The 27,393-nt window shown below is 38.7% G+C and overlaps 1 protein-coding gene across 2 annotated transcripts in view; it reads left to right on the top strand.

Annotated features, from left to right (window-relative positions):
* The first annotated feature begins 3,313 nt into the window (after positions 1–3,313).
* Positions 3,314–27,393, top strand: part of GLRA2 (glycine receptor alpha 2) — a 173,496-nt gene continuing 149,416 nt past the window's right edge. For both annotated transcript variants that reach the window (XM_047844173.1, XM_047844174.1), the window contains exons 1-2: positions 3,314–3,381; positions 5,559–5,692. In XM_047844173.1, the coding sequence (XP_047700129.1) occupies positions 3,314–3,381; positions 5,559–5,692 (202 nt within the window). The remainder of the gene's footprint in view (positions 3,382–5,558; positions 5,693–27,393) is intronic.

Here is a 27,393-nt window from a genome sequence, read left to right on the forward strand (position 1 = left end):
TTTAGGAATTGTAACTTTCATAAGCCGGGCAAAGTATATTCCTGCCAAAAAGACAGAATAGGAGACAAGCTAGGAGTGCACTGTATCCAAAAGTCAAGGGAGGAAGGTATTTCAAGAGAGCAGAATGGTGGTTGCTAGTGACAGAAGAAAAGGGGATATAGGTAGCTGCTAATCAATGGGTATAAAGCTACAGTGATGCAAGATGAGTAAGTTCTAGAGATCCACTGTAAAATATTTTGCCTAGAGTTAACAATACTGTATTGCATACTTAAAAATCTGTTGAGAGAATACATCTTACGTTATACATTGTTACCACAATTAAATAAAAATAATTTTAAAGAAAGAAGGGAAAAGAGACCAATAATGTTAAGGGCCATGGAAATGTCAAGATGACAACAGAAAAATATCCTTTCAGCCTTAGTTACAAGGAACTCATTGGAAGACTTAGTGAGAGCTGTTTCTGTGGATTGACAGAGATGGAATCCAAATTGAAAAGAGTGGAAGAGTAAAACGAGGAGGCTAGACTAGATTTTCTTTAAAGTCCCTTCCAACTTTAAAATAGTAAATGCTGTGATTTCACGCTGCTGGCCAGAGCCTCTCTTTGCCACATGTTTCCCTACTCACCCTACTCCTGGTTAATAAAAAAGACTCTGCTGTTGAAAGAAATGACTTGCAAAGACTGTATTACTTTAAGCATCATTACAACCTCAAACAAACTTGGGACAAATCATTCTATTCTACTTGGACATATATATTTTTTCTTTTGAAAAGAATCTTGAGCACAAAAATTCTTACATGATTTTTCCATAGCATCAATTCAAGAGATATATTTCCAAGAGCTGGTTTTATTTTTCGGGTCAGGACTGCAGGGATGAAATCAAGTCTAGAGTTTCCATGTGGATGAATTTGGAAGTGAACAGATTCAAAGCTGCAGTCCAGGGATGTCTCACACTACACTATACTATTTTCCTTTTAAATTGAATCACCTTTTCTGGGCTTTGGGAGCTAAAAGAACACATCCAAAGAATTGATTTTGTATGTAAGCAGAATGCTTGGGCACTGCTGCTTTTCATCTAAAGAGGAGTTCCTATATTCTCACTGTCTTGGTAGGACGGAAATCTGATAAACAGTTGCATAGACCATTGCTACTCAAAGTGGGGTCAGTGGACCAGCGGCATCAACCTCAGCTAGGAATTTGTTAGAAATGCAGAATTTCGGGCACCACCTCAGACCTACTGGATCAGGATATGCAGTTTAACAGGATCCTCAGGTGATTTATATTAACATTAAAAGGTGAAAAGAACTTGTAATTTTTTTTCTCAGAATCTACTTTTTAAAAATAGAGAATCCTTTGCTATTCTGCTATGATATTTAAATTGATCCAAGGGAAGATTAGTCATTTATGGACTGAAAACTAATCATATTATTTTGTTTTAAAATTAAGACCTGCACTCGAGTGCCAAGGTGACTCATAAGGTATATTTTACAGGCAAAAAGGAGGTTACTCACCCAACTCATGGCAGAACATGTATTTTTCACTTCCCCTTGCCAGAGGCTGCTAATTACTTGCACTGAACTATTTACCCCTCTTCTTTTATTAATAATATTTGTGGGGCACCTGGGTGGCTCAGTCACTTAAGCATCCCACTCTTGATTTTGGCTCAGATCATGATCTCATGGGTTCATGGTATTGAGCCCTCCATGGATTTCTGTGCTGACAGCGTTTAGCCTGCTTGGGATTCTCTCTCTCCCTCTCCCTCAGCCCCTCCGCTACTCTCTCTCTCTCTCTCTCAAAATAAATAAATAAACATTAAAAAATAATATTTGTAAAATTACTTTGAAATAGCATACCTGTCATGCTTTTTGTACAGGATTTATAAACTTTCATCATTTTCTCTTTAGCCAGTTTAGGAGAACACCTACACTTTCTTGCATGGCCCTTCCTGGTGATTAACATCTGGAATGGACATATGAAAACTCAACCCCTCAGTCTCTCCCTTCCTTCCTGTTTCTTACCTGAAGCCTTACTCTAACCTTTAATCAGGACAGAAAAAAGATTGCTACTGCCCCCTGCTGGCCTATTGTATTTTTCCTCCTCTTCAAATCGACTTGAACAGGATGCCCAAGGATTTTGAGCCACGGAAGAAAGCTCAGCGGAAGGGGCTTTCCCTAGTAGAGATGTAGAGATCCTTTGGGAACAGGCGGCTAAAATCAAACGAAAACACTCAGGGGGCGAGGAAGGCATAAAAGGCTTCTAAATTAAATTATCGATCCTCACGAACCTTTTTCTGCACATAGACTTCTCAATGCCAAGGAAATGTCCCCTCCTCTTCAGCACAGGACTCCTCTTTTGCCTCTAGGTTCCACTGACAAGGAATGAACTACCACTCCCCTATTATAATTTCAGTACTCCAGATTCTGTTTTCTGTCTCCCCCAATTTCCTTTTCCCACAGCTAGACCGTATTCCCTTTTCTGCTTCAAACTCCCGTCCCACCCACCCACCTACAGACTCGCATTTCCAGGGGATCAGACCCTAACCTCCTTCACCCTCCCTATCTACCCTGACCTCTGTCCGCCCGATTGTCGTCGCACCCCCCCCCCCCTTAGCACCCTTTCGCTGAACAGCGACTCACTCTTTGCCTTTGAACATCTGGCTTGTCCCCTCTTGAATGCTCTCCCCGACCCCCCGCCCCAAGCGACTGAAAAACGAAACATGCGCACTTCAGAGCTAGGAGCTGTCCGAGTGCTGAAATTTATAGGCTGGGTAAGATCACGTCTCCGTCTCTTTCTGTAGCTCTCATTCCAGCACAGGATCTCAGCAATTTTGCCCTCTTCCCCCCTGCCCATTCCAGCGCGCAGAGTCCTTTCTTCTCTCTCATTTACAACTTCTTTTAAAAAGAGAACATTTTCTAGAGAAAAGCGATTTGCTAAACAGAAAGGACATAAAACAAAAGCCACAGCAACCCGACTTCCAGCATGGCATTGTCACCAGCCCCCTTTGCATGGTGATGCGATTAAGGTAGCGGCATTTTTATTATTCGGAAAAGCAGCTGGGGAATCCATCAGTTCTAAGGCTTTGTCTTTCCTTGGTTAACTGATGGTCCTGAGCCCCGATTTGACCTGACCATGATGCCTAGGACTGGCACTTTTTGTTTTTCCTCAGCAAACTGTACAAGCCCAAATCTCTTTTTGATTTCCAAGGAAACTAGATTCCTGCCAGATTTCGAATCTGGACAATAAATAGATACTTTGTCCTAGCTTCTTTCTGGAATCTTTTCGGGAATATTTTCCAGAAGCATCACAGAAACAGGAATGAACCGGCAGCTAGTGAACATTTTGACAGCCTTGTTTGCATTTTTCTTAGAGACAAACCACTTCAGGTAGGTGAAACGACTTTGCATGCTGATATTTTCCCCATGAAAACTGTTTTAAAGAGAATGTGTCATACAATTTTTATCTATTTTTCTATGCCCTGGACCATATTATTTTAATTTTATAGAGGAGAATTAGATTTCTTTTGTTCTTTTAAAAGGCGTAATTATGGGGGGAGGGTAGTAAATTTTCACAAAGGCAAGTTTTATGATGCATAACCCCACTCTATGCATTTCAGCACGTTTTCACAGCCAATGTGATATTAAGGCAGTCTAATGAGTTGCATGCTCTTTACATTTCTATATAATAATGATTTTTTTTTGCTGTCAAATTCTTCTTAAAGTCATTTAAAATGATTATTGGATGCAATGCTTTTCATGTGGTGGAAGTGATTGGATTAATTTGCCAGGAGCATGCTCATTTTATATAAAATATAAAAGAACCCTAATTCTTAGTCAACTTGAAACTTGTATTTCAGCAACTAGATGCATACTACGAGCACTACAATTCAGGAAATTTCTTGAAACATCAAAAATATTTAAAATCTCATTTTACCACTATATTCCACTGTTTGGTATATTTGGAAGTTGAATGCCTACCAAAATTTAATTAGTATCACATCTTTGTATTTATCTATACATGAGAAATGGACTATGCATAATTAAAACAAGTGGGAAATTATTATTTGCATGCTTGCATTTTCTACCTAATTTATAAATTACCAAATCAATTGATACTTCAAAATATCAGATAATTATCACTAAGTGAAAGAGCCATCCTAATGGCAGAGGTTCTAAGACAGCGTAGAGATTAGAGATGTTCATACAACAAAGTGTAGGAGTCTTCATTTATTTTCACCGAATTTTATGGTATTTTTTCACAGAACCAAGAGAAATGGAACATATAGTGATAATTCTATGAGTACTGGGAAAACCCACTATGTTCCTTTCAGGTTCACACCTACTATGATTAAGAAAAATTGTATGCTGGGTTTCATTAGAATCCATCACCATCATCATCATCATCATCATCACCTTCATTACCACCACTATCACCATCGTAATCAAATAATATTTGATTAATCAGATGAATCTGCATATGGGAATGTGAGTATTTTTAGATGACTCTATCAATTTTAACTCCTGCCAAATGTTTAAATCCTCCTTGCATTTAATACTTTGTATTTAATACTACTTCTTTGAAAAAGTGGCAAAAATGTGTTTTCTCAGTGATAGAATTAATTAGATTATTTGTTAAACTATTAAAACAGAGCTTGTAGAATATTATGCTTTAGGGAAGAAATAGACATTCAGTCAGCCACTATGTAATGTGAAAGAATTCATTTCACTACGAACCAAATAGGTTCTTTTTATAAGCCCTTTAAGGAAATTAAAAACATGAGAAATTTTCCAATCAACATTTAGTGTTTTTGATAATGCAGAAGACAAAATGATTTAGAAGTTCTTTTTCATGAATACTTTACTGGAGAGTCAACAATTTAAACACTAATATATAAATAACACCTGATAAAATAATAGAAGTACAGACACACATATTGTTGACCTATTTTAGAATGAAGATAAATGTCCAAGTGAAGCTTTTCTTTTAGACAATGCATAGAAAATTATTAGTAGTTGATAGCTGGAATAGAATCCAGCAGGTGAGAAAATAAGCAACGGAATAATTAGTTCACTGTTTACTTTGTTCTACTCATATTATTATATACTTCTAATAAAAAGTAGAAGACTTATATTAAGGGCTGAAATGCTGGAAGAATTGTTTGAAAGTCATGGAATGATTTTAAGACAATCACATTTTATAAATTACCATCTTCATTTCATTATCATCATCTTTATTTCTCTGATGACTCTAGAAAGAAATAGCTTTAATATATGTCCATGAAATCTACAACATAAGCTATGCATGTTATATCATCTTAAACATCTTTATAGCTACAGTTTGGACATCTGGGAGATAGGAGTCAGGATTTATAACTCTCATCATTTAAAGTTAACTTTACAGAATGTACAAGTTCAGAAGCTGACCAAAGAGTCTATAATTCTCTTTTTCTTCTTACAAACATATCGAATACATTAACAAAACATGATGTCAAACATTCTGTGAGCATTAGTTCTCAGGCGATGGTAGTGGAATTGTTGCTAAAACAAATTAATGATGTGTTTAGGACGGCTTTCTGCAAAGACCATGACTCCAGGTCTGGAAAACAACCTTCACAGACCCTATCGCCTTCAGATTTCTTGGACAAATTAATGGGAAGGACATCAGGATATGATGCAAGAATCAGGCCCAATTTTAAAGGTAGGTTCCATTTAAATTTATGTTAAGCCTGTGGGAAATCTAGATGTTTGAATAATATGAAATAAGTATTAAGGACTTTTTATTATAAAATGGAAACAAGTATAGTAGTCATTTCTCTTTGGCATTCTTTTGACCTAGCCAACATTTAATACCTTAAATTTTACAGGTTGTTTGCCACCTTTGAAAACTTCCCTCATTTTTATTCCATTCCACAAAGAAAACTAATGTCAGAGATTATTGCTACATTCCCTATTTTAAGTGGGAGTGTGAGTGGAAATGAATACAAGAGCAAATGATGGATTTGACTTGTATGAGTGTCTACCAGGATTCATACAAGATTCAAGGATTGTTCAGGATCTTTGGTTTTTATTTTGAATACCTACTCCCAAAGTGAAATTTAAATCTCAATATAAAACATGCCATTTTACACACTGTCAGGCCTCTCTCATTTTTCAACATTGTAACAAGAGGCTCTAATTGAATACATCAGAAATTTTTGGTTTCCTCTTGTTTAAACATTTTAAGTGTTTGTTTGAAATTGTTTATCTGAAATTAACAAAAATCATAGAATTGTAAAGTGCACATGTCAAAGATGGTGGATCCTTTCTTTGTTTAATTAGAAACAAACCAAAAAGTTTGATGTTTTTATTTGTTTAACATTATAAACATGTAATTAATCATCTGTAGAAATTACTTCTTATCTGTTTATTTTTATTCTAAATAAGAACCAGTTATAATAAATGAATTATTCCTGATGCTTTAACTTTCAAATACATATTTTAAGAGTCTCTTGTGTTTTGTCCCCCTCCCTGTTTTTATATTATTTTTGTTTCCCTTCCCTTTAAATGACAATTGAATTTTATCTTGTAATTTGACATAATGCATTGTGGAGTGTTTATATTTTATAAAAGAAGAATCTTATAATATTCATGCATTGTTTTCGTTTTGCTTATTAGCAGTTTAATTAGATTGCTTTCCTTGAGTTTTGATTAATTTTATTATTGGAAAATATGAGCATGAAAACTAAATTCTAAATCATTTCTTCTTTAAATGCTACACCTCTGAATATACCCAGCTGAGTGCACATTTCATAAACAGATATGTCAGAATTTTGACAAAACAAATGTTTCTGATTTTAAGAGTATTTCCAAAAGCAAAAACAGAACTAAGTTCAAAGCTTGATTCTGCTAAAAACAATTTTCATGCTCATCTCATTTCATACTAATTTTGTGGTCATTGCTTTGCAAGTCAATATTTGAAATAAAATCCTCTGAGTAACAAGTTGAGAATGAGCTTTCAATGGGACTGCTCATTCATAAATTTATTCATTTAGTCATTCAATAACTTTTGAGTCTGAACTATATGGGAAATATTAACTACTGCATGCTTTGAAAAGTTGAGAGACGAAACAGGTTTGGGAGCTACTGTCAAAAATTTTAGAGGGGAGAGCAGATGTTACATGAATAGTTAAATACAAGAGTATATAATATTAGACAGAAATAGTTAAGGAGTTAATAGTTAAGTAACATTAGGAAGTACAGATAAAATGCTACAGGATTCCAACAAATGAAAACATGATTTCCTATTAAGCTACTCATGAAAAGGTTCATAGAGAAGGTCCAGAGATAGAAAATTGTTTCAAGTTTATGAGCATTATGCTTAATAGCAGCACTTATTCATTATTTTCTAAAAGTAACTTTCCAAAAGGGGAGAGAAGTGAAGAGAGTAATAAAACAAATGCCCATGTTGCCATTGCTACTTCAAATGACCATATAGAATGAGCAATCACTTTCACACAGCTTTTTTTCTAGTCCTTCTGGGGATGTTACTCTTTGGAAATGATATTTCTCATGATTCTCAAGGATAAATAAATGGAGAGAATATCAAGTATAGCAAATCATGGCCATGTTTTTGAGATCTTTCCACTACTTAAAGACCTGAGCACAGGATGTTTTAAAGACTTATAAAAGGGAAATGGGGTAGATATCCTTTAAGACTCTTAACATTAATGGACTTCATGGAGTTTTGCCTCCCTCTCCCTTTAACTCTTCACCTCAAGGAACCCTGATCCTCTTTCATAAATTTTATTTACATGAACCATTTATATCAGATTAATTACCTAACAGCTCCCACAATTCTCTTTACTCTGAGAATCTTGGCTCTTCCTGGATGTAAAACATTCCCCATTATTTTAGACTAAAATAATTTTCACTCCTTGTGTTCCCATGAAACTTTATATGTCTAATATGGTTCTTTGCATATTTATGTTTTATCAACCCACCCCACAATGCATCTGAGAGGGCAAGAATGTACTATATACAACACACACACACACACACACACACACACACACACACACACACACATCGCATAGGGAAAAGAAGTCATCCTTTTCTCCAGAATGAGAAAATAAGGACTGATAAAGAAAGGAAAATATAGATCAATTATGAAGATTGGTGCTTACAATTAGATGTAGTAGAAGTTGAGGGTGGAAACTTTTGAGGGACCAACCAGGGGTCACAATGGCTAGTAAAGATGATCTTAGCTGAGCTGAGGAGAAAGACATAAAGAGATAATAGGGAACTTGTTAAATGAGGAGGCTAGGAAGAACATTATAGTACTTACTGTAACTTACTGTAGTTGATTAGCAATGTACGAATGAGAAATGTTCTATAGTAGGTAGAAATGAAGGGTAATTAGTAAATGTGACTGTATCTAGAATAGTGACAGGCACCCTGTAAATGCTAAAAAATAAATTGGCTATGATAACAATAAACATGGTGATGAACATGATGTTGAAAACAACAATAATAGTAATTAATAAGATGACAGAAGAGCAAGATTTGACCATAAAAATAAAAACAAGAGCAAAATATGGGTTTTTGAGGTAAAGGGAATGGCTTTTCTAGATGTCCTATTAAATATTAGCTCTTCTCTGTTTTCCTTGCTGCCATACATTGGCAAGGGAAAAGGAAATGCATATGCATAATTTTTCTTATTGGATGGAATTTTTCCTGCATGCTTTTAAGTCAATAAAATATTTCATGTCTATTCCATATCCTTGATGGGCTCTGAAAGATGTCACAATGGGCATATATACAAGAAGGAAAATGGACGTAAGCTAGAAAAGGGGACCAGAAATGAATCAGACTTAGGCTCTATAATTGAGAGCCATTCTTAGAAACTATGGGGGGAAATAGCTTTTCTGATGTGTTGAAGCACAAGTGTATAAACAAAGTCATGAGTCAGTGTTGCCAATTGCATTCCAACTATAAGATCCATAGAGACCTGGGTCAGATCTTGTCAAAACATAAATTTTCAAAATCTTCAGTTCAGATAAAAACACAAGCTATATTCATTCACAATTACCTGGTTCTGAAACCATGGTAAATATTGATTCTATGTCAACAGAGGGGCCACTTTCCCCACTTGGGTGATTTGTCTCATTGTCAGTTGATTTATCATGGTGTTATTCCATCATCCTATCAGATATTCCTTTGTCAGTATTATTGTATGTTGAAAATGCCACTTTAAACATTAAGCTTTTAAGGAATCCAAATGAAATGCTCAAGCCTGGGCAAAATGCATTAGTTCCGATTCTGTCTCTTTGAAACAAAGCTTTTATCTATTTTAATGAAATTTTCTTTGAAAATAAAATTAACTTAGAGATATATCCTAAGTTGCATCCCAATGTAAATAAATAACATTTCACTATAGCATTCATTTTGGAAGAAGATCTGGGATAGATAATGCCAGGAGATAATTATTCACTCCACTTCTTTGTGCATGCCATGCACACTAATTTTTTTCTAAGTCTGGGAGACCTAAATTTGAAAGTGTGATGTGTGACATTAAAACCTACATTTGCATGCAATATGGTTTCCTTCATTTTCTAAGGAGTTATCAGCTCAAGAGGTGTTTCGGATACAAGTAGAAATAGATCCACTTCCAAAAAATTAGAGGTTCAGGTTTCTCCCCTTGGAAATTCTATTGTATGTAGCCAAGTGGAGCTCAAGCTCAAATGTGCTTACCAATCCCTGTAGGGGGTAGCTTGAGCACAAATGTCCAGCAGGGACATTTGGAAAGGGTGATTCTCTCAGTTAGTGAGAATGCAGTCCCAGTGTGATCGTTTCTTTGATCACCCTGGTAGATGTGGGGCATCAGATGTTACTGTGGATTCTGAGAAAAAGATTAGAATTCTTGCAAGTATCAGAAGTATGTGACTCAAGTGCAGGAAGTTGCAGAAGCCTTCAGGCACCTGAAAGGGTACAGCCATTTTAGAACAAGACAATAGGAGATAAAAGGGAAAAGGGATTACTGAAATGAAAGGCTGCAGATAACAATGGGAAATTTACGTATGACAGTTTTGTTCAGAAATGATGCTGATGAAGATTCTGTAAAAAAAATTAACGTTTATTTTTGAGAGAGACAGAGTGCTAGCAGGGTAGGGGCAGACAGAGAGGGAGACACAGAATGCGAAGTAAGCTCCAGGCTCCACATTGTCAGCACAGAGCCCGATGCGGGGCTTGAACTCAACGAGCTGTGAGATCATGACCTGAGCCGAAGTCGGTCACTCAACCGACTGAGCCACCCAGGTGCCCCAAGATTTTTGAACATCTGAAATCCATTGACTGTGTCACAATTTAGCTTTTCTGGACTGTATGGACACCAACCAACACTTTTGTATATACTACGCTGCTACAATGGGCCTACAAGGTGCTTGCCAGGATTTGAGGTGACATCAGGAAGGAGGCATGTACAACACTCTAATAGATTCTGGAAAAGTATATGTTTTCCTTTCCATGGTGACAGAGTAGTATGGTGGAGAGAGTCCTAGACTTGGATCCAGAAAATTCACATTCATGTCCTTTTTGAGAAAAGGTGTCTTCACTTCTCCATGCCTCAGGTTTTCTTCTGCCTTTGCCCATTTCATTTGAGTCCTTCTGAGCATCATATGAGATCATGCATCTGAATGATTTGTCTTTAACTATTATGTTTATTGAAAACAATTTGAATTATTATTACTAGTCCCTCATTTCTCTTTTGTAACTGATACTGATGCTGTATCGCCAAAGCTAACCCTTTATGGCTATTGGGACCTTATTGTTACTTGATTTTTGTAAATAGACACACACAAAAAAGTCAGAGAAGTTCTAGTACCTTAGAGTGCTACTGCACTAATCAGAGCATAGATGTCATGAGTCTCAGTTGGCTCTCCTTTTATTATATTGGTGGGAAGATTTCCAACTTGAAAGGGCTAGTTCACATTCCTAAATATGAAACAAAGAGGGACCCATTTGTGGGAAGGAATTATCTTGATACATTCAAATCCCATCCCTGATTATTTTCTTGGACTCATTTTTTTACAAGAACCAAGTAAAAGAAAGAACCAACTTTACTTGGCCCTAGAAAGAAGGACCCTGGGTTTAACTGGAGATATATGACTGTCATTTCTTATGTATTTTCTTGTCCACTTACTGTAGTTGCAAGGGTCACTGCACAAGCATGCAGAATTGATTTCTTATTTTAGAATGAGTATTTTAAAGAGAACATTTGGTCTCTACAACATGGCAGGTTAAGAGCACTGGAAATGGAAGCCCATAATTTAGTTGTTGAGAATGTACTGTATTGCTCCTTGGTTGATTCTGGGTAACTTCATATCCTTAATTTTCATTATTGAAAGAGCCTAAGCATGTTATCCTGAATTATATAGTGCTTGCTGTCCATCTTGAAGGACAATTCAGTCCATTTTGCTGTTAACCCGAGACTTCATTTTTTAAAAAAAGATAACAGCATATATATCAGGGTATCTTGGTCCTTAATGATTAGACATTAAAGTGTGTCCAGTTAGGGGCACCAGGGTGGCTCAGTCAGTTGAGCGTCTGACTTCAGTTTGGGTCATGATGTCACAGTCTGTGAGTTCAAGCCCCGCATCGGGCTCTGTGCTGACAGCTCAGAGCCTGGAGCCTGCTTCGGATTCTGTGTCCCTCCCTCTCTCTGCCCCTCCCCGGCTCATGCTCTGTCTCTCTCTGTCTCAAAAATAAATAAAAACATTAAAAAAAAATAAAGTGTGTCCAGTTAGGGCTATCAAGTTTAGAGTGAGGAAAAAATAATCATTAGTTTGTTCCTGGTGGTGCTGAATATGTTTCGTGGTGTGGGATCAGACATGTTTAGAATAGGGTCTTAAAAATGGAAATATAGTTGATCAATCCTCATAACACCAAGGTCTTCGGAAATGTTTTGGGTACTCTTTGTGGTTAACACCTAAGAGGCTGTCCTGACTGGGGCATGCAGCATTTGCTCATTGACTTATTTCTTGAGAGGGCTACTTTGGACACTTGTGACTGACTGCAGACATTGTTTGTCACATGAAATGCACTGAAGGAAGGACCTGCACAAAGGAATAGGTCTCTAAGTGGTATTCTTAAGTGAGAAAGACATTTAAAAATGAAGCCACTGGGGGTCGCCTGGGTGGCTCAGTCGGTTGAGCATCCGACTTCGGCTCAGGTCATGATCTCGCGGTCCATGGGTTTGAGCCCCGTGCCGGGCTCTGTGCTGACAGCTCGGAGCCTGGAGCCTGCTTCCAATCCTGTGTCTCCCTCTCTCTCTGCCCCTCCCCCACTCTTACTTTGTCTCACTCTGTCTCTCAAAAATAAATAAATGTAAAAAAAATTAAAAAAAAATGAAGCCATTGGGTTACCCTCTTGGAGTATAGTCTAGCTGGCCAAACAAGTATGGTCATGGGGCAAGTACATGTAATGGTTTTACATCTTTATACTGGAGTCTAAACACACAGTTCATTTCTTTGTTCCTATAATAAATAGTGAGTAATTACTCTGAGCCAGGTGCCACATTACTTGCTAAGTATAAGATGGTAAACCAAAATCCGACGTTTAAGTGTCAGTCCTCACTTTACTAAAAACTGGAATATAATTTGTAAACTGAATGCTGCAGGACCTTTGTAGGAAAGAAATGGCACACTCCAATGGGGCTTGAGAAGGTTTGGAAAACCAGTCCTGAAAGGAGACTGTAGTACTCTGGGACTATCAACAACAGACCTGAAGAGGCAAGGGAGGGAGTGGTTACCAGAACCTAGACAACGTGGCTATATAGACAGGCCACTTAATGAGATCTGTAGAGCAATGTAGTCACTCTATGCTGTCCTAGCAGGGAGAAAGCTACAAAATAAATATTCTGATCTTACTTTCCTCCTGTATTCCATTTTCTTATTGGAGCCTCTCATTGGCCAAATCCAACTAGAAGTTAGAGGGTAAGGGAGCTCAAAGATGCATACCTGAAAGGTCAGCTTCCCAAGGTACAGAGAAGAACAGAAAAGAGAAGACAGTGTCTCTGGAAAGAAATGGAAGATAATCAGCACAAAGCCAATGTGCAAGCAAAGTCATCCCTCAACCTTCCAGTGGTGGAGCAGATATCTCCAAAACTGATAATCAGTTCAGAAAGTCTGCCCTGATCAGCCTTGGGAAAGAAGGGAAGTGAGAAAGGGATGTCATTTGGATATATTATCCCAAGAATAAATGATACCTCTAAAAGCACAGAAGAGAGAGGAAGATAATGTAAACTGATAGTTCTGTCTCCCAAACTGACAACTGAAAGAGGCACATTGTGCGTGTGTGTGTGCACGGCTCGCGCGTGCACGGGGGCGGGGGGGCCAAGAGGGGGGCGGAGAGAGAAAGCTTTCTGTGCAGTATATGAATATAATCAATATGCCTTCCCGTCTATCTAATATGTTTATATGTTTGCCAATACTATATTGTTGTGCTTTGCCCCATGGTCATCCCTTCCAGGCTCCTCATACCGGGATGTGTTGCGGGCTTAGATTTGAGCATAAGACTTAATGCCGAGTCTCTTTGGGGCAGCATTTCTGAGACACTTTCTTTCCAGCCATGCTCTTGTGTCCTGCATAGAGCCGAAGAGTGGTAGACGAAGAAAAGATTGGGTGGAGGTTAGAAGAGTGTGAAGACCAGGAGTAGAGTAGTGTGTGTTTCAAGGAAATGGTGAGGCCTGTTTCCCACTCCTTGGCTGGTTTGATTACCGCACCTGAAACACAGTTATCACGGCAATTTTGCTACTTTAGGAAAACCTCAGAACCACTTTACCACATAATTTTTCTTTCATTTTTAAAACCCAAGTGTATAGAGAAGATAATATAATCTATCTTTTTCTGATTTATTTACATTTAAATACTGCAAGATGTTGATTTCTAAGAACCACTTCATGTCTAACAAGGCAGTTGAGATTTCTTTTATCAGGCTTTCTCCTACAAAAAGCATTCTATGCCCCCAAAATATATTCAGAAAACAAGGAGTCTGTTTATTCAGCTTTGAACCTCAAACTCTCTGAAAATTGAATGATACACACATTTGGCAAACGGCACTATAGCAACTCAAGCTAAATGATGTGATTCAGAATAATTTATAAATATAATGTGCAATGCTCACAGTGGAATTCTTACAGTCTACTTTTTCCTTTGAGTTAACTCTGGTTTTAGTACTTGAACGTTGCATAAAGTATGTGAAGCCAAAGGATTGAGGATTTAGTACTAAACCAAATGAGCAACCAACCAGATGTGTTTCTCTAACCACGAGTTTCAGAACACCTGCCTCAGGGTCACCTGAGAGTCCTGTTAAAAGGGCACATACCTGGCCCCACGTTTCTCCAGGCTTACCTCTTCAGAACTGCTGAGTGATGGGATCTTAAAATACTCACTTGAACAAATTCATAACACCTTACAGCTTATAGGGCTAGAATGAGAAAATTTTGCCCCTGTATCTGAAGGATAATACCTTCCTTGTATTGTCCCCAAGATACCACATGCCAGGAATTGCCTTACCAAATAAAGGGGGGGGGGGACCCCACAAGAGAAAAAAAAATCTAAACAGAGACTCATGAGACCTGATTTTTTCACCTAACCTTTCTGGGATTCATTTTTGTCATCTCCAAAAATAAAGGATTTGGACCAAGATGTCTATGTCACTTCCAACTTTGATAGTCCCTTGCCTTTATATTCTAAATTAAAACTCTAGGGTATGTCATTTTATAAATTATTAATTCACCCACAGAAGAGCTTGGATATATCCACTTTTCCTAGAGAACAGGTCTTTCTGCTGAGAAATAGTAATTATGTCCAGATATTTTTTGCAGTTGCCCCTGTCTCATTTTAACTCCCAATATTTCAAGGATGGCCATTATCCAATGGGAAGACTCTGGAAACTTATGAGGGGATTACTGAAGAAATGAGGCATTTATGATTTTGTCTTGCTTTTGGTCTGGAGGTGGCAAATTCATGCACAGAGGCTGCTTCTGGGAAAAGTACCACCATGTTTCTTTAGTTCAGCATCTGGCCAAAGATGTTTCTCAAAACACTAGTCCCATGAAATATTCTCAGATAAGAGGTTTAAAATGTAAAATCAGAATGGGATAGTCTACAAAACATCCTCTGAGAGAGCCCCAGTAGTCATTAGCATATTAAAAAGTTTCAAGAAAACCTGAAGTAAAAATACACAAATAAATGTTTTTAAAACTTTTTTTTTCCACAGGGGCTTATCCTATGCTTATTTGATCATGAATTTCTTAAATGAGTAACATTCTGAGGGACTGGTGTTTCATAGAATACACTTTGGAAAATGTGGTCTTGGTAAAATCCATAGTTTAAAAAATTTTTTTATATTTATTTATTTTTGAGAAAGAGAATGAACATGGGAGGGGGAAGGGCAGAGAGAGATGGACAGAGAATCTGAAGTGGGCTCCATGCTGGCAGCACAGAGCCCAAGTTGGAGCTCGAACTCATGAACTATGAGATCATGGCTTAACCAACTGAGCCACCCAGGTGCCCCTAAATTCCATAAATCTAAATGAAATCTTTTGCCATGAAAATAGATGATGATGATGATGGAAAACCTATGATGCTCTGATAGATAATATCCATAAGAGTGAGAAGGCTCCTGCATTCAGTAAACTTGGCTTTCATTTTGATACATGGTCAACATGAGCATCCTGATGCCACAAGAGAATTACTCTACAAGTTAAAATATTATTGCAGGCTATTTATCTCCTGTTTCATTTACATGAATAAATGAGCAAACAGTGGCGTTTTGAAAAAACAAACATTGAAGACAAAAGAAAAGACATTAGTCAATACAGCAAAATACTTCAATCGGATGATCATCTTCTATTTTAGTCTTTATGTTTCCTGAATGCTGAATGACAAATACACATCCAAACAAGTGACCTTTAACCTTGAACTAAAGACATTTCTCCAGCAGGCTAGGACAAAGTTTCAGGCCCGTATGAAGAGTTTCCTTTTGGATTGCCATTGTCTCTTTCAGGCAGTTTTCCAAGATGGATAAATTTTATGGTTGTACGATTTCCGTTCGGCTGGTGGTTTAGAATTTTTTTCCCATCACGTCCTTGAAATGAAATTTTTCAAATTTGAATCCATTCTTAAAAACCCCACATTTAAAAACATTGAAATTATACAATATTTATCCTAGCTAACTTGTGTAGGTTTAAGATTAAGGTCTTCATTTATTAGCACTAAAATATATTCTAAGTGGGTCTTCTCAAAATTAATTATGTTTCATACTTAGATATATAAATTCCCAGGAAAAACTATTGAAAATTGTTTTCAATAAAGGTGGATGTGGGGAGAAATGTATTTGACATAATTACTAAATGTCTTGGGAAAAATATATATATGTGTGTGTGTGTGTGTGTGTATCTTTTTTAAAAAATTTTTTTTTAACGTTTATTTATTTTGAGACAGAGAGAGACAGAGCATGAACGGGGGAGGGGCAGAGAGAGAGGGAGGCACAGAACCAGAAGCAGGCTCCAGGCTCTGAGCCATCAGCCCAGAGCCCGACGCGGGGCTCGAACTCATGGAACGTGAGATCGTGACCTGAGCTGAAGTCCGACGCTCAACCGACTGAGCCACCCAGGCGCCCCATAATCTTATTATATAATATAATAAAGATTATATACATATAATCTTATATATATAATCTTTATTACTAGTTATTCTCCCATGCTTTCTCTGAGAGAGTTTGTCAAATAACCAAGTATGATTTTTTTCTTTCTGTTTCTTACTCCAGGATCTTAGGGAAATACGAGAACAAAGTAGAGAGTGAGGAAATATTAAAACTACCTTAGATTTAATCAATGACTTCTGATCCATGCCATTGATTTCATACAGTAGATGAAGATACATTGATGACAGAGCAACTACACATTCTGTATGAGACTAGTCCTTTATTTGAAACATTGCTTCAAGGTATCTACACTGATGGCATCAGTGTAACTGACATTTCACTGTACGACCCACAGATAATGGAATACCAATTTTTAAGCTTTTCTGGTGATTGAGGGTTGGCAGCCTTAGACATACTGGACCTCAAGGAGGAAGTGAGTGAAGACTAACTATAATGAAATTACTTAGCATATACACAGTTTGCTTACTCTGTCTTCAAATTTTGTTTCATATAGCCTGATGCCTGACTCAAATTCCTTGTTATCATTTGCTTCTGATGTCACTGCTGATTCTCCATTTCTAGGAGGTGGACAGTGGCATTAGGGGACTAGGGACTAGGGGGACTAGGGACCATTAGGGGACAAGGAGATGGCTTTGCTGAATCCTTAGCTATAGAAGTCAGGGAATACAAACAAGAAGATAACATTTTCTCCAGAATTTTGAGATTTGCTTTCAAAACAAAGTACATAATATCTTCCTAAAATATAAAAATTTAAGAAGAGATCATGGCTCTTTGAAAGGAAGTGTCACATAGGCCCAATGCCATGTCTTGTGAGTAGGAAAACTGGCACCAAAATTTCCATGTTTTTCAGGAGGAGTTTTGATAGATAAAATGCCACTCTGCTTCCTCTCTCTAAAATTTGAGATCATAGCTTCTTATCAGCAAAGTTGCTATACTATTCAGTATTTATTTTCTCTGGAATATCCTGTTTCATTTTCTGGGGTTGGTGACCACTCTGTGACCAGTAGCATACTTGACCTAGTGCTTACCAGATGAATCCTATATTACCAGGCTGATTTTCTCCAGCTCTCCAAAAATAGGAGGAATTACCCACAGTCTGGGATATGTGTTACATTTATTTCCCCCAAGCACCTACCTACATTTCCAATATTCATATTTGTTTATTGGGCACATATGCCTCATTTAAGCTCATCCTTTATTCAAATCTTCTGAACAAATATTCCCACTTAAAACCCAGCAGGTGGCTTCCTGTTCCATAGATCTCCTGATGCCAACCAAGTTTTTAAAATGCTGGGCTTTCAGCAAAGTGTATGAATTTGTGACTTGGGGCAAATATCCTAACTCCCCTTAAAAAAAGGATTTCCTCAGCAAGAGAACACACTTAAGGAAAAAATTCCACATTTCTACTTGTCAAACAGACTCTGCAAATAGCATAATTACACGCAGATTTTTTTTATTTCCTGCCTACTTTTGAAACTGGGTTTGCATAGGGCCCTTGGGTGAAGAGTCTTCCATAGCACCCACTCACCCCAACTGAATTCTTTGAAGAGGTGTCAATGTATAGTTAACAGCAATATAGCTTGGGTGAAGGAATGTTTGTGGAGCTCAGTGAAAATAGATCGACACACGACGTTTCCATGACTGAATTATGAGTCCTTTGTCATGAGACCTATCTCATTCCTCTATACATGAAAAGAACATAGATATTCTATAAGAATCTGGAACCAGGTGCTAACAATATGTGCCACAATAAACTGTGCATATGTAAAGTCTCAAGTGAGTAGCTATCCCTCAGTGTCGAACTATTCATATAAATGTCAGAATAAATTATCTGCTTCAGCGATAGAGCAAAACAGTTGAGGGTACTAACAAAAAGTGCCCATCGGTGACATCGCACAATATGCCATATAAATTGCAGAATGACACCTTTGAAAAAAATTTGTTTACTGCCGAGGGGTAATGTGGCAGGTGCAAAGAAGGCAAAGAAATATAGAATGGATAATAAATAGATTCTAAAGGCAAGCTAAGATCAGAAATAAACTCCTATACTTTTTTTAGAAAACTCATAGTGCAGCTGCTCTGGGGTGTCTGATTGGCGATATCTTTATCTGAATGCACAGGAAAAGCAAGCTGAGCTGTCACCCAAGAGAGTGCAGAGCTCAAAATACTAGTATCCTCGATGTTCTAGGCCTCTCATGACTCTAGAAATTCTCCTGGGACTTATCACTTCCTTATACACCTGCACATGGCTTACAAGGATCTTTGTGGTTAGATTTTTGACTACTCTATCTGAGGTTAGATTTCTGAGAGGCAGACCCTGTGTGCGAGTAATTTACTAAGGACAAGTGAGCAGGAGAGACATATAAGAGGGTGATATGAAAATCAGGAAAGAATGGAGGAGAAACCCAGTATGGGCATGATCTCAGGCAAAGTTCAATAGAAGGTGGGTTCGACCTGATCGCCAGAGTTTCAGGGGAAACTCTTCAGTGTAAGCTGTACCCCAGTGTTTTCCTGAGTAGAGGCAAGAGAGCTGGCTCTTCATACTCCCCTCTGTCAATCATTGAGTAAAGACTGCCCTCAGGGTGTATGTAAGTGAGTGGAGAGAGTAAATTTCCCAGATGTTTCTATGTATCTCTTTTCATGTGGGCAAAAGGACCTCCAGTAGCCCCAGAACAGTCCTCTGTGACAGGCCACATGTTCTGACTACTGGAAGCAAAAGCACACTGAGGTGAGAGGCCGAAAATGATAAATGGGATCCAAGGAACCTGGGGGAGAATCAATACTGTCCATTTCAATGTGACCATTCTACATCTCCAGCCATGCCCTCCCACTCTGTTCCAGCCTCAGTGCCCTAGTTCCTGTTCCTCAAACCTTTTATTTGTGGTGTTTTGCCACTTTGATTTCCCTTCACTCTGCCTGCCTTTCCAGCCGCCTAATACCTACTCATCCTACAGACCTCAGCGTCAATATCATGTCCTCCAGTCTCTTGTGATTGGCTGCTTCTCTGTCTCTTTCCCTCTAAACTAGTTCAAGAAGGCCAGAGATTGGGCTTATGTCATTCCCCACTGTACCTCCAACATCTGACAGTAGGTGGGTAGCCAATAAACATTTATCAAATGGATAGAAAAACTTACAATACCAATCTTATTCCTAGAAAAAAAAAAGCTTTATTCTTAGAATCTATACTAAAACAAAGTTGGACATGAACAACTGAATTAAAATAAAAAATTACTATCTGGTAATATTTGTGATTCTTTAAAAATGCACAAGGGGCACCTGGGTGGCTCAGTGGGTTGAGCATCCGACTTCGGCTCAGGTCATGATCTCATTGAGTTTGAGCCCCGCATCGGGCTCTGTGCTGACAGCTCGGAGCCTGGAGCCTGCTTGGGATTCTGTGTCACCCTCTCTCTCTGCCCCTCCCCTGCTCACACTGTCTCTGTCTTTGTCTCTCTCCAAAATAAACATTAAAAAATGCATGAAGTTTCCCCACACGTGTTATCTCATTTGACTCCTTATGTATTCCTCAGAATCAAAAACAGCTGGAACTTTGTTTACCATTCTTATTATTTAGGGGGAAGAAAAAGTCATTTTGCTGTCAGACAGGACTTAGGCCAACACTACCTTCCCAGATACATAAAACCTAGGATGGAGAAGAATGTAGGTCATGATTTAAAGAGTGAAGACAAAAACCCTCGATCTGCAATCCTTCATTGAATGTATTTTTAATATAACTGCCCCCCTTTCTATTACGGGGTGAGTCTAATTTAGCTTTGAACTCCCAGATTTTTGTGCTCTTTGTAGGAGCTTAATAAATGTTCAATGTTGAGTGAGGAGATTCATTCACATATAGATACATATCAAATATTTGTTGTGCATATGGCACTGTGCTAGGCACCAAGTAGAGGAGAATTAAAAGGGAAATTGTTAATTTACCAGCATTCTAACCTCCAACTTTCCTATCCCACCTCCTTCTACTTTACCACTATTCCAGGGCTAACATCCTATGTATAAAAAGCTGTATTTTCCATGCCCAGTTCTGCACAGGGATGTATGGTAGCAGCAAACGTACCCAAATAGGATTCACTGGCCTGAGGCAACTTTCCTACTCAGTGCCTGCAGTGTTTAGTAAATAAAACCAAATGATATGCCCAAATGATACTCATTGTGAATACTGGTTATACCTGAATTACCAGTAAGTTCCAACTGCTAAAGCAATATCAGATTCTCTTCATGGTTATAGCCCTTAACCCCTTCCAACCAGTGAGCCTGTGATTGATTCTCCTCTAAAATTCTCCTTTTGAGCCTCATCTTCCAGCTTCATCCAAAATAGAAGAGTGGCTTTCAAGGTATAGGATTCTCCCAGATTATGAGGCAGCGGACAAAAACTTTTCATAGAGCCTGAGAAGCCCAACTTAGGCACTTACTACTAATGATGATCTTTATATTTCTTTGGAGAGCCCTTTATATGCTAGAGGTCAAACTACAGAAGAGAAACAAAAACTAGCTCTAGGCTCCATAAAAGAGGTGATTGTTTGAATTGGGTCTTATGAGATGAGTAGGTACTATGAATGAAAAAGAGAATTTCAGTTAGGGAAGTCTCTATGTCTGGGGAGAAAACGGCTAGCTTGGAGGATAACAAAAGATGAGTGTACCTAGAGGAAGTAAAAGGAGGTGAGTCATAGAAGATAAGGCTAGAAAATAAAGTTAGGGCCAGAGTGTTAAGGAGATTATTAACACGTTGAAATTTAACCATAGGTAACAGGAAGGCAATGAAGGTTTTTAGGTAGAGAAGGGGCATAACTAAATGTGGTTTCTAGGAAGATAACTCAAAATACCTTTCAAATGATACGCTAGAATGGTGGAGAACCAGGGTGCCATGACAATCACCCACAAGAGAGAAATAGTGAAGCTTTAGGCTTAGACAGTGGCAATGGTATTAGAGAGCAGGAGCCAGATTAACAAGATAAATTTAAGGCCAAATTGCATTAGACAAGATGTGGAGGGTACAACAGAAAGGGTAGTGTTTGATGCAAGGTTCCAGTTCAGGCAATGAGCAGTTGGTGATTTTGTTTACCCAAAGAGGAGATATAAGGGGAAGAAGATGCTGAGGGAGGAAGATAATAAGTTCAGCTTTGGGCACGTGTTTGAGATGACCACTACAAATCCATGCAGACATGTCTAACCTGCAATTGAAAATGTTAATTTGAAGCCAAAAAGATATGTCAGGGCTACAAATGTAAGAATGGGATTCATCAGAATGTGATAGTATCAACTAAGATCACTCAGTGCAGAAGTGTAGAAAGAGTAGTGAAGAGGACTAAGAATAGGACGTCCATGTACATGAACATTGAGGGAGTAGGGGGAAGGGAAGGAGGACTCAACAAAGAGTACTGAGAAGGAGTGGTTAGAAAATCTGGCAAAGAACCAGGAAAAGATGTATGTAGTCACTGATGTTAAAGGAAGAGAGAGTTTCGTGGATGAGGAAATCAATCATGCCAAGTGCAGCAGGAACGTTGAGTAGAAAGAGGCAAGGAAGGAGACCACTGGATTTTGTCAGTGGGACATTTTTGACCTTAGCAGGGGCAATCTCTCTAAAAAAAGGGTGACAAAAGCTTAGATTGTATTTGGTTGTAGAGTGAATGAAATTTTACAAAGTGGAAAAAAGTTAATGTGTAAACTTTTCATTTAAAGGAGTAATGCCAGGGATGGGGCATCTGGGTGGCTCAGTCGGTTAAGCATCTGACTTGATTTTGGCCCAGGTCATAATCTCATGGTTCGTGGGTTTGACACGTGGCTCGTGCTGACAGTGCAGAGCCTGCTTGGGATTCTCTCTCTCCCTCCCTCCCCCTCTCTCTCTCTGCCCCTCCCCTGCTCATGTTTATACATGCTCTCTCTCTCTCAAAAATAAATTTAAAAAACTTTTAAAAAATTCATACAAAAATAAAAGATAAAAGACTAATGCCAGGAAGAAAAAGGGAGTTCACATATTAGCTTACAGAGTTTGAGAGAAGGAAGGCTTTTGTTTTGTTTTGTTTTGATATTAAGATGAAAAGAATGCATTTATGAAATAAGGGAAAGGTAGATTGAAAATACAAGAGAGATAGAAGGTAACTGACGAAGCAGAGAGTATCCTTGCACTCAAGGAGAAATATCACTTCCTTACTCCGATAGTAAGTTTTACTGGTGGACAGGATGGTAGTCAGGGTAAGTTCACATCCAAAGGCCTCTATTTTCTTGGTGAAGTCATACTCTATCACCTCACACAGAGGGGTCACTGCCATCAGCATGGGCTGGTCCTGAGTATAGTCACCAATAAGCTGGAAAAGAGCACCAGACTCTTGATGCTTTGACTGATGGCCCTCTTTACTATCAGGACAATCCACCCAGACATTCAGGAAGCATTTTTAAAATTTAAATAAATCATAAAAACAGATTTTTCTACTAAAAGTACACTTGTTAGTAGGATTACTGAGTAGGGAGATTTTATATATATATAAAGTAAAGAGAGAGAGTGCATACATAAACAGGGGATGGGCAGAGGGGGAGGGGAGGGAGAATCTAAGGCAGGCTCCATGCTTAGTGTGAACCGAACACAAAGTTCAGTCCAACGACCGTGGGATCATGACCTGACCCAAAATCAAGAGTCAGATGCTCAACAGACTGAGCCACCTAGGTGCCCCCCAAATCTGTTTTAAACATAACACCCAGAAGATAAAGCCAGAAGGTAATATGTGCAATACTCAGACAAAAAATGAAGGAACTAAAGAGGTTCAGTGTCCAAGATATCCATCATTTGCCTTGGCCAACCCTTTATCCCTCACTGCATCTATCTATATATTTCACACTATTTTCATTGTAGAGACCCAGAAAGAGTTAATAATAAAGGTAGTAGTTGACGTTACTTGAGTCCTTACCATGTGTCAAGCATTCCTGTAAGCACTTTGCATATTCATTCATTTAATCCTTCCAATACCCTTATAGACAAGTATATACATGGTATTATTAGCCCTATTTTACAGATAAGGAAACTGAAAAGCAGAGCATGGTAGGACACAGAGCTAACTCTCAATCCCATGTAGTGTGGCATGAGTCTACCCTACTCCCATTAGTGGGATAGTAAAGGCCTAGAAGATTGGTGTTGTTGTACACCAAGTTCATGAGTTAGACCTGTATCCATTTCTTAATTGTAGAGCCACGCTTGGGCCTGTGAGTCTGGAAGGCTGCAGGAGATTTGCCTCAGAATCTGTTTATTATTCAACTTTGTATCTTCAGATTTGAGCACATTAATCCTTCATAAATATTTGAGGAATAATTAAATGAATGAGCAAAGTTGATCTCTCTCCAATCAACCAACAGCTTTCTGCTCGGAATACGTTGGAACTGGCCTGCAGCTTGTGGGGGTGGGGAGGCAGTTAGTGGGTGAGGGAAGGAGAAGAGATTCAGTCACGGCTTCTTCACAGGTTACACGCTCTGTGATTTGGTGCCTGACTAATGGCATTTTGTAGTCATGTTTTTACATCTTCTTTCAGTGCAAATTCGTGATGTGTTTCAATATATCACAGAAAAATGCTGACTATGACATACCACAAGCATCTGGCATTTTCTGTAGTCTGAGAGTCTACTTTCTAGTGCAGTTTACTCTCTGGGCTCTGAGAATGTTTTCATTTAATAATCTCAATCATTTGGACACAGTGGGAACAAATGCTAAGTCTGGGACCTGAAGTCTGCAATTTGATTCTCTTTATCATAACTTTCCAACATAGATGATGAGCCCAAGCTTGCAAAGATAACAGGGGAAGGAAGGTTTTAAGTACCGCTTGCTGGAGTAGTGTTCTTTAAGACCTAAGGAGACTGCTCTCTGAAATAATGTATGTGGTCTCTTCTTACACAGAAGGGGCGCTGACTGCTTAAGTACAAAGTCAACTTTACTTTGAGGCCAGGTAAAAATCAATCACAACACACTTTGGAGAAACACTTATGATGTGCCTAACTTATAGGTACTCCGAGGACTTATTGAAAGCAGTAATAGGACAGTAACGGTCCTTCAGAAAATGTGTCATCTTGGTGAACAAATGAAATAAAGAGACATAAAACAAGTCTGAGCTACAGAAGCCAATTCTTCTCTATATAAACATGCAGCTACATGTGGAATTACATCATGGCAACTCGGAGTTCTGAATAAGGGAGTTCATGATGGCTGAAGTATAAGGAAGAGGTAGAAAATGAGGGAGGACTTGAACTATAGGCGGGGTTTGCAGAGACAATGTGTGCCTCATGGCGTGTCAGGCAACATGTTAAATGTGTCGCATGCAGGATCTTGTTGATTCCCTACAAAATGGATAAACACTACTGTTACCAATTCCCTTTTGCCAGATCCAGAAGCTAACGTTCAGAATCCTTACAGCTGGCACAGCTGTGAGAGGCAGAACAGCTGGTTACGTTCAGGCTGTGGAGCATTGGAGCCCACAGACCTACCCACGGCCCCGTTCTTATGGTAGCCTAAGCAGACTGCCAGGGTCTGTGTTTGCAAATGAATAACACATCTGACTGGAAGGGAGCTTTGGAAGAGGTGTGCGTGAACGCAGGGTAATCCCCAGAATGAAGACTCTTTTTAGGAAGATTCTTGCTTTTTAACTTGAGGGACTTTCTACCTCCATTACCTGAGAGTTTGGGAATGGGGTCATTTCTCATCAGAGGATTCTTTTCTACAGCACTGCTATCCTGTGTTTGGCACAACACACAAAATTAGAGCCCATTAAAAGCTTCAACAAAACTTGTCTCTAGTGTGCACGGATTAGGAGTACAAACTCCACTGTATTTCTTTAGCAAATCATCCAGACTCTCATGTCTTCAAATTCTAACCATCTCAAGGTCCCAAAGTGATTTTCCTGCTTGCTGTCATGAGCTCACATATGTCTAATGGGAGAATGACATCCTCCAATTCAAGTGTGAACTTAATTGTGGTGCATAAGAGGAGGCCACTTAACTTATTCATTCGTGGAGGGGCAGCTCCACTTGGCTTAGTATCAGAGATCCTATCACAGTGAGATGGAGGTGGAAATATATGATATGATAAAATCTAGACATAGGACAGTTTCTCTACAACTTTAAACAATCTCAAACAATGCAAAATTTGGAGGCCTTTGAATTTCAAGAGCAATAATGCAGGGTCCATCTTCGATTTCTGATTATGTGTTGGCTAATAATATGTACATTTATAAAACAGAGCCATATCTTTCCCATCCTGTATGTAAAGAAATACATCAGCCTCCCTACAAAGAATCTCTCCTTTCCTTTCCTTTTCTCCTTGCCCATGCACGATTCATTGTCTCCTCTTTGACATTCCCTTACAATGTTAGTCTTACCATCACATTATATTACAGTTAGTCTGATTTACATCTTTTTAAAAAAAATTTTACTGTTTATTTATTTTTGAGAGAGAAAGTGAAGGGCGGGGAGGGGCAGAGAGAGAGGGAGACACAGAATCAGAAGCAGGCTCCAGGCTCTGAGCTGTCAGCACAGAGCCTGATGTGGGGCTTGAACTCACGAACTGTCAGATCATGACCTGAGCCAAAGTTGGATGCTTAACTAAATGAGCCACCCAAGCATCTATTCATCTTTGTGCCATGACAGATTGACTTAATTGGATGCAAGGATAGAGTGCATTTTGGTATTCCCAGCAACTTATAGGCACCACTGTAAGTGCCCAGCCCATATCACCAATCCCTGATCCCTTCAATGCACCATCTGACTTCCAACTGCCAACACTTGGATTTCTTTGCTTGAAGGCTTTCTCTGACCTAAGCCACTTTGCCCACCCTGTGGCAGACCAGAAGTGCAGATGAATTAATGCCCCCTGAGAATACTCTCATTCAATGACTGATGGGAGTTGATGTAAAATACCCTAGTTCCTTCTTCCCCTGGGAAGTATAGCTCAGAAGAATGTGCCTTCCAGAGTTGTTCATGGAATAAAGCTTCATTTGCCCTCAAAGAATAATGGACTTGCTAAAGTACCTTTTCTTAGTTTCTTTCCCTACCCTGTCTCTCTTCTCCACCTCCCAACTGGTGTATCATTCACCTCTTTAATAAGCTACTTTCACCTGAGTCCTTGACTCAAGGATAACCCAAATGAAGTAATCACCCAATATACAGAAGTCTAATGAATGTCCTTTTAATGAAACTTAATTACAAAGATACAGAGTGTAGCATGACATTAGAGGTATAAAAGCACGATGCTACATAAGTGCTAGGGGCCTATTAGTCAAATTTGAGCACATGTAAACACAACAAACATCATGATTTCAGGGTTTCCCTCTGCAGTAGTGAAGCGGCTGTCCTAGTTGTTAGTAGAGAAGAGTGCATGTCAGGAACTCTGGCTTCTATTTTTAGATCTCTTGCTGACATAGAAAACCTCTGTTTCCTAATAGTACAATGGTGACCTTCCTACCCTTGGAGAAATGGTGCAGAATGCCTAATGAGAAAATAGTCCCTTATTTGTGGAAGCCACAGGGGAAAAGAGGAGGGAAATGAAAACTTAGGTACTATATATTGGCAGGCATGATGCTCTAAGACTTCCTTTGGCAGCCAAACCGCAAGAGCTGGGTTGCCCAGCAGTGCAATGGCCTTGAACAGAATTTAGGTCTCCAAGCTTCCAAAGCCCGGTTCTGAGTCTAACATTTCCAAAGGGTAATCATT

The sequence above is a fragment of the Prionailurus viverrinus genome, chromosome X, assembly GCF_022837055.1.
Source record: "Prionailurus viverrinus isolate Anna chromosome X, UM_Priviv_1.0, whole genome shotgun sequence".
Taxonomy (NCBI): Eukaryota; Metazoa; Chordata; class Mammalia; order Carnivora; family Felidae; genus Prionailurus; species Prionailurus viverrinus.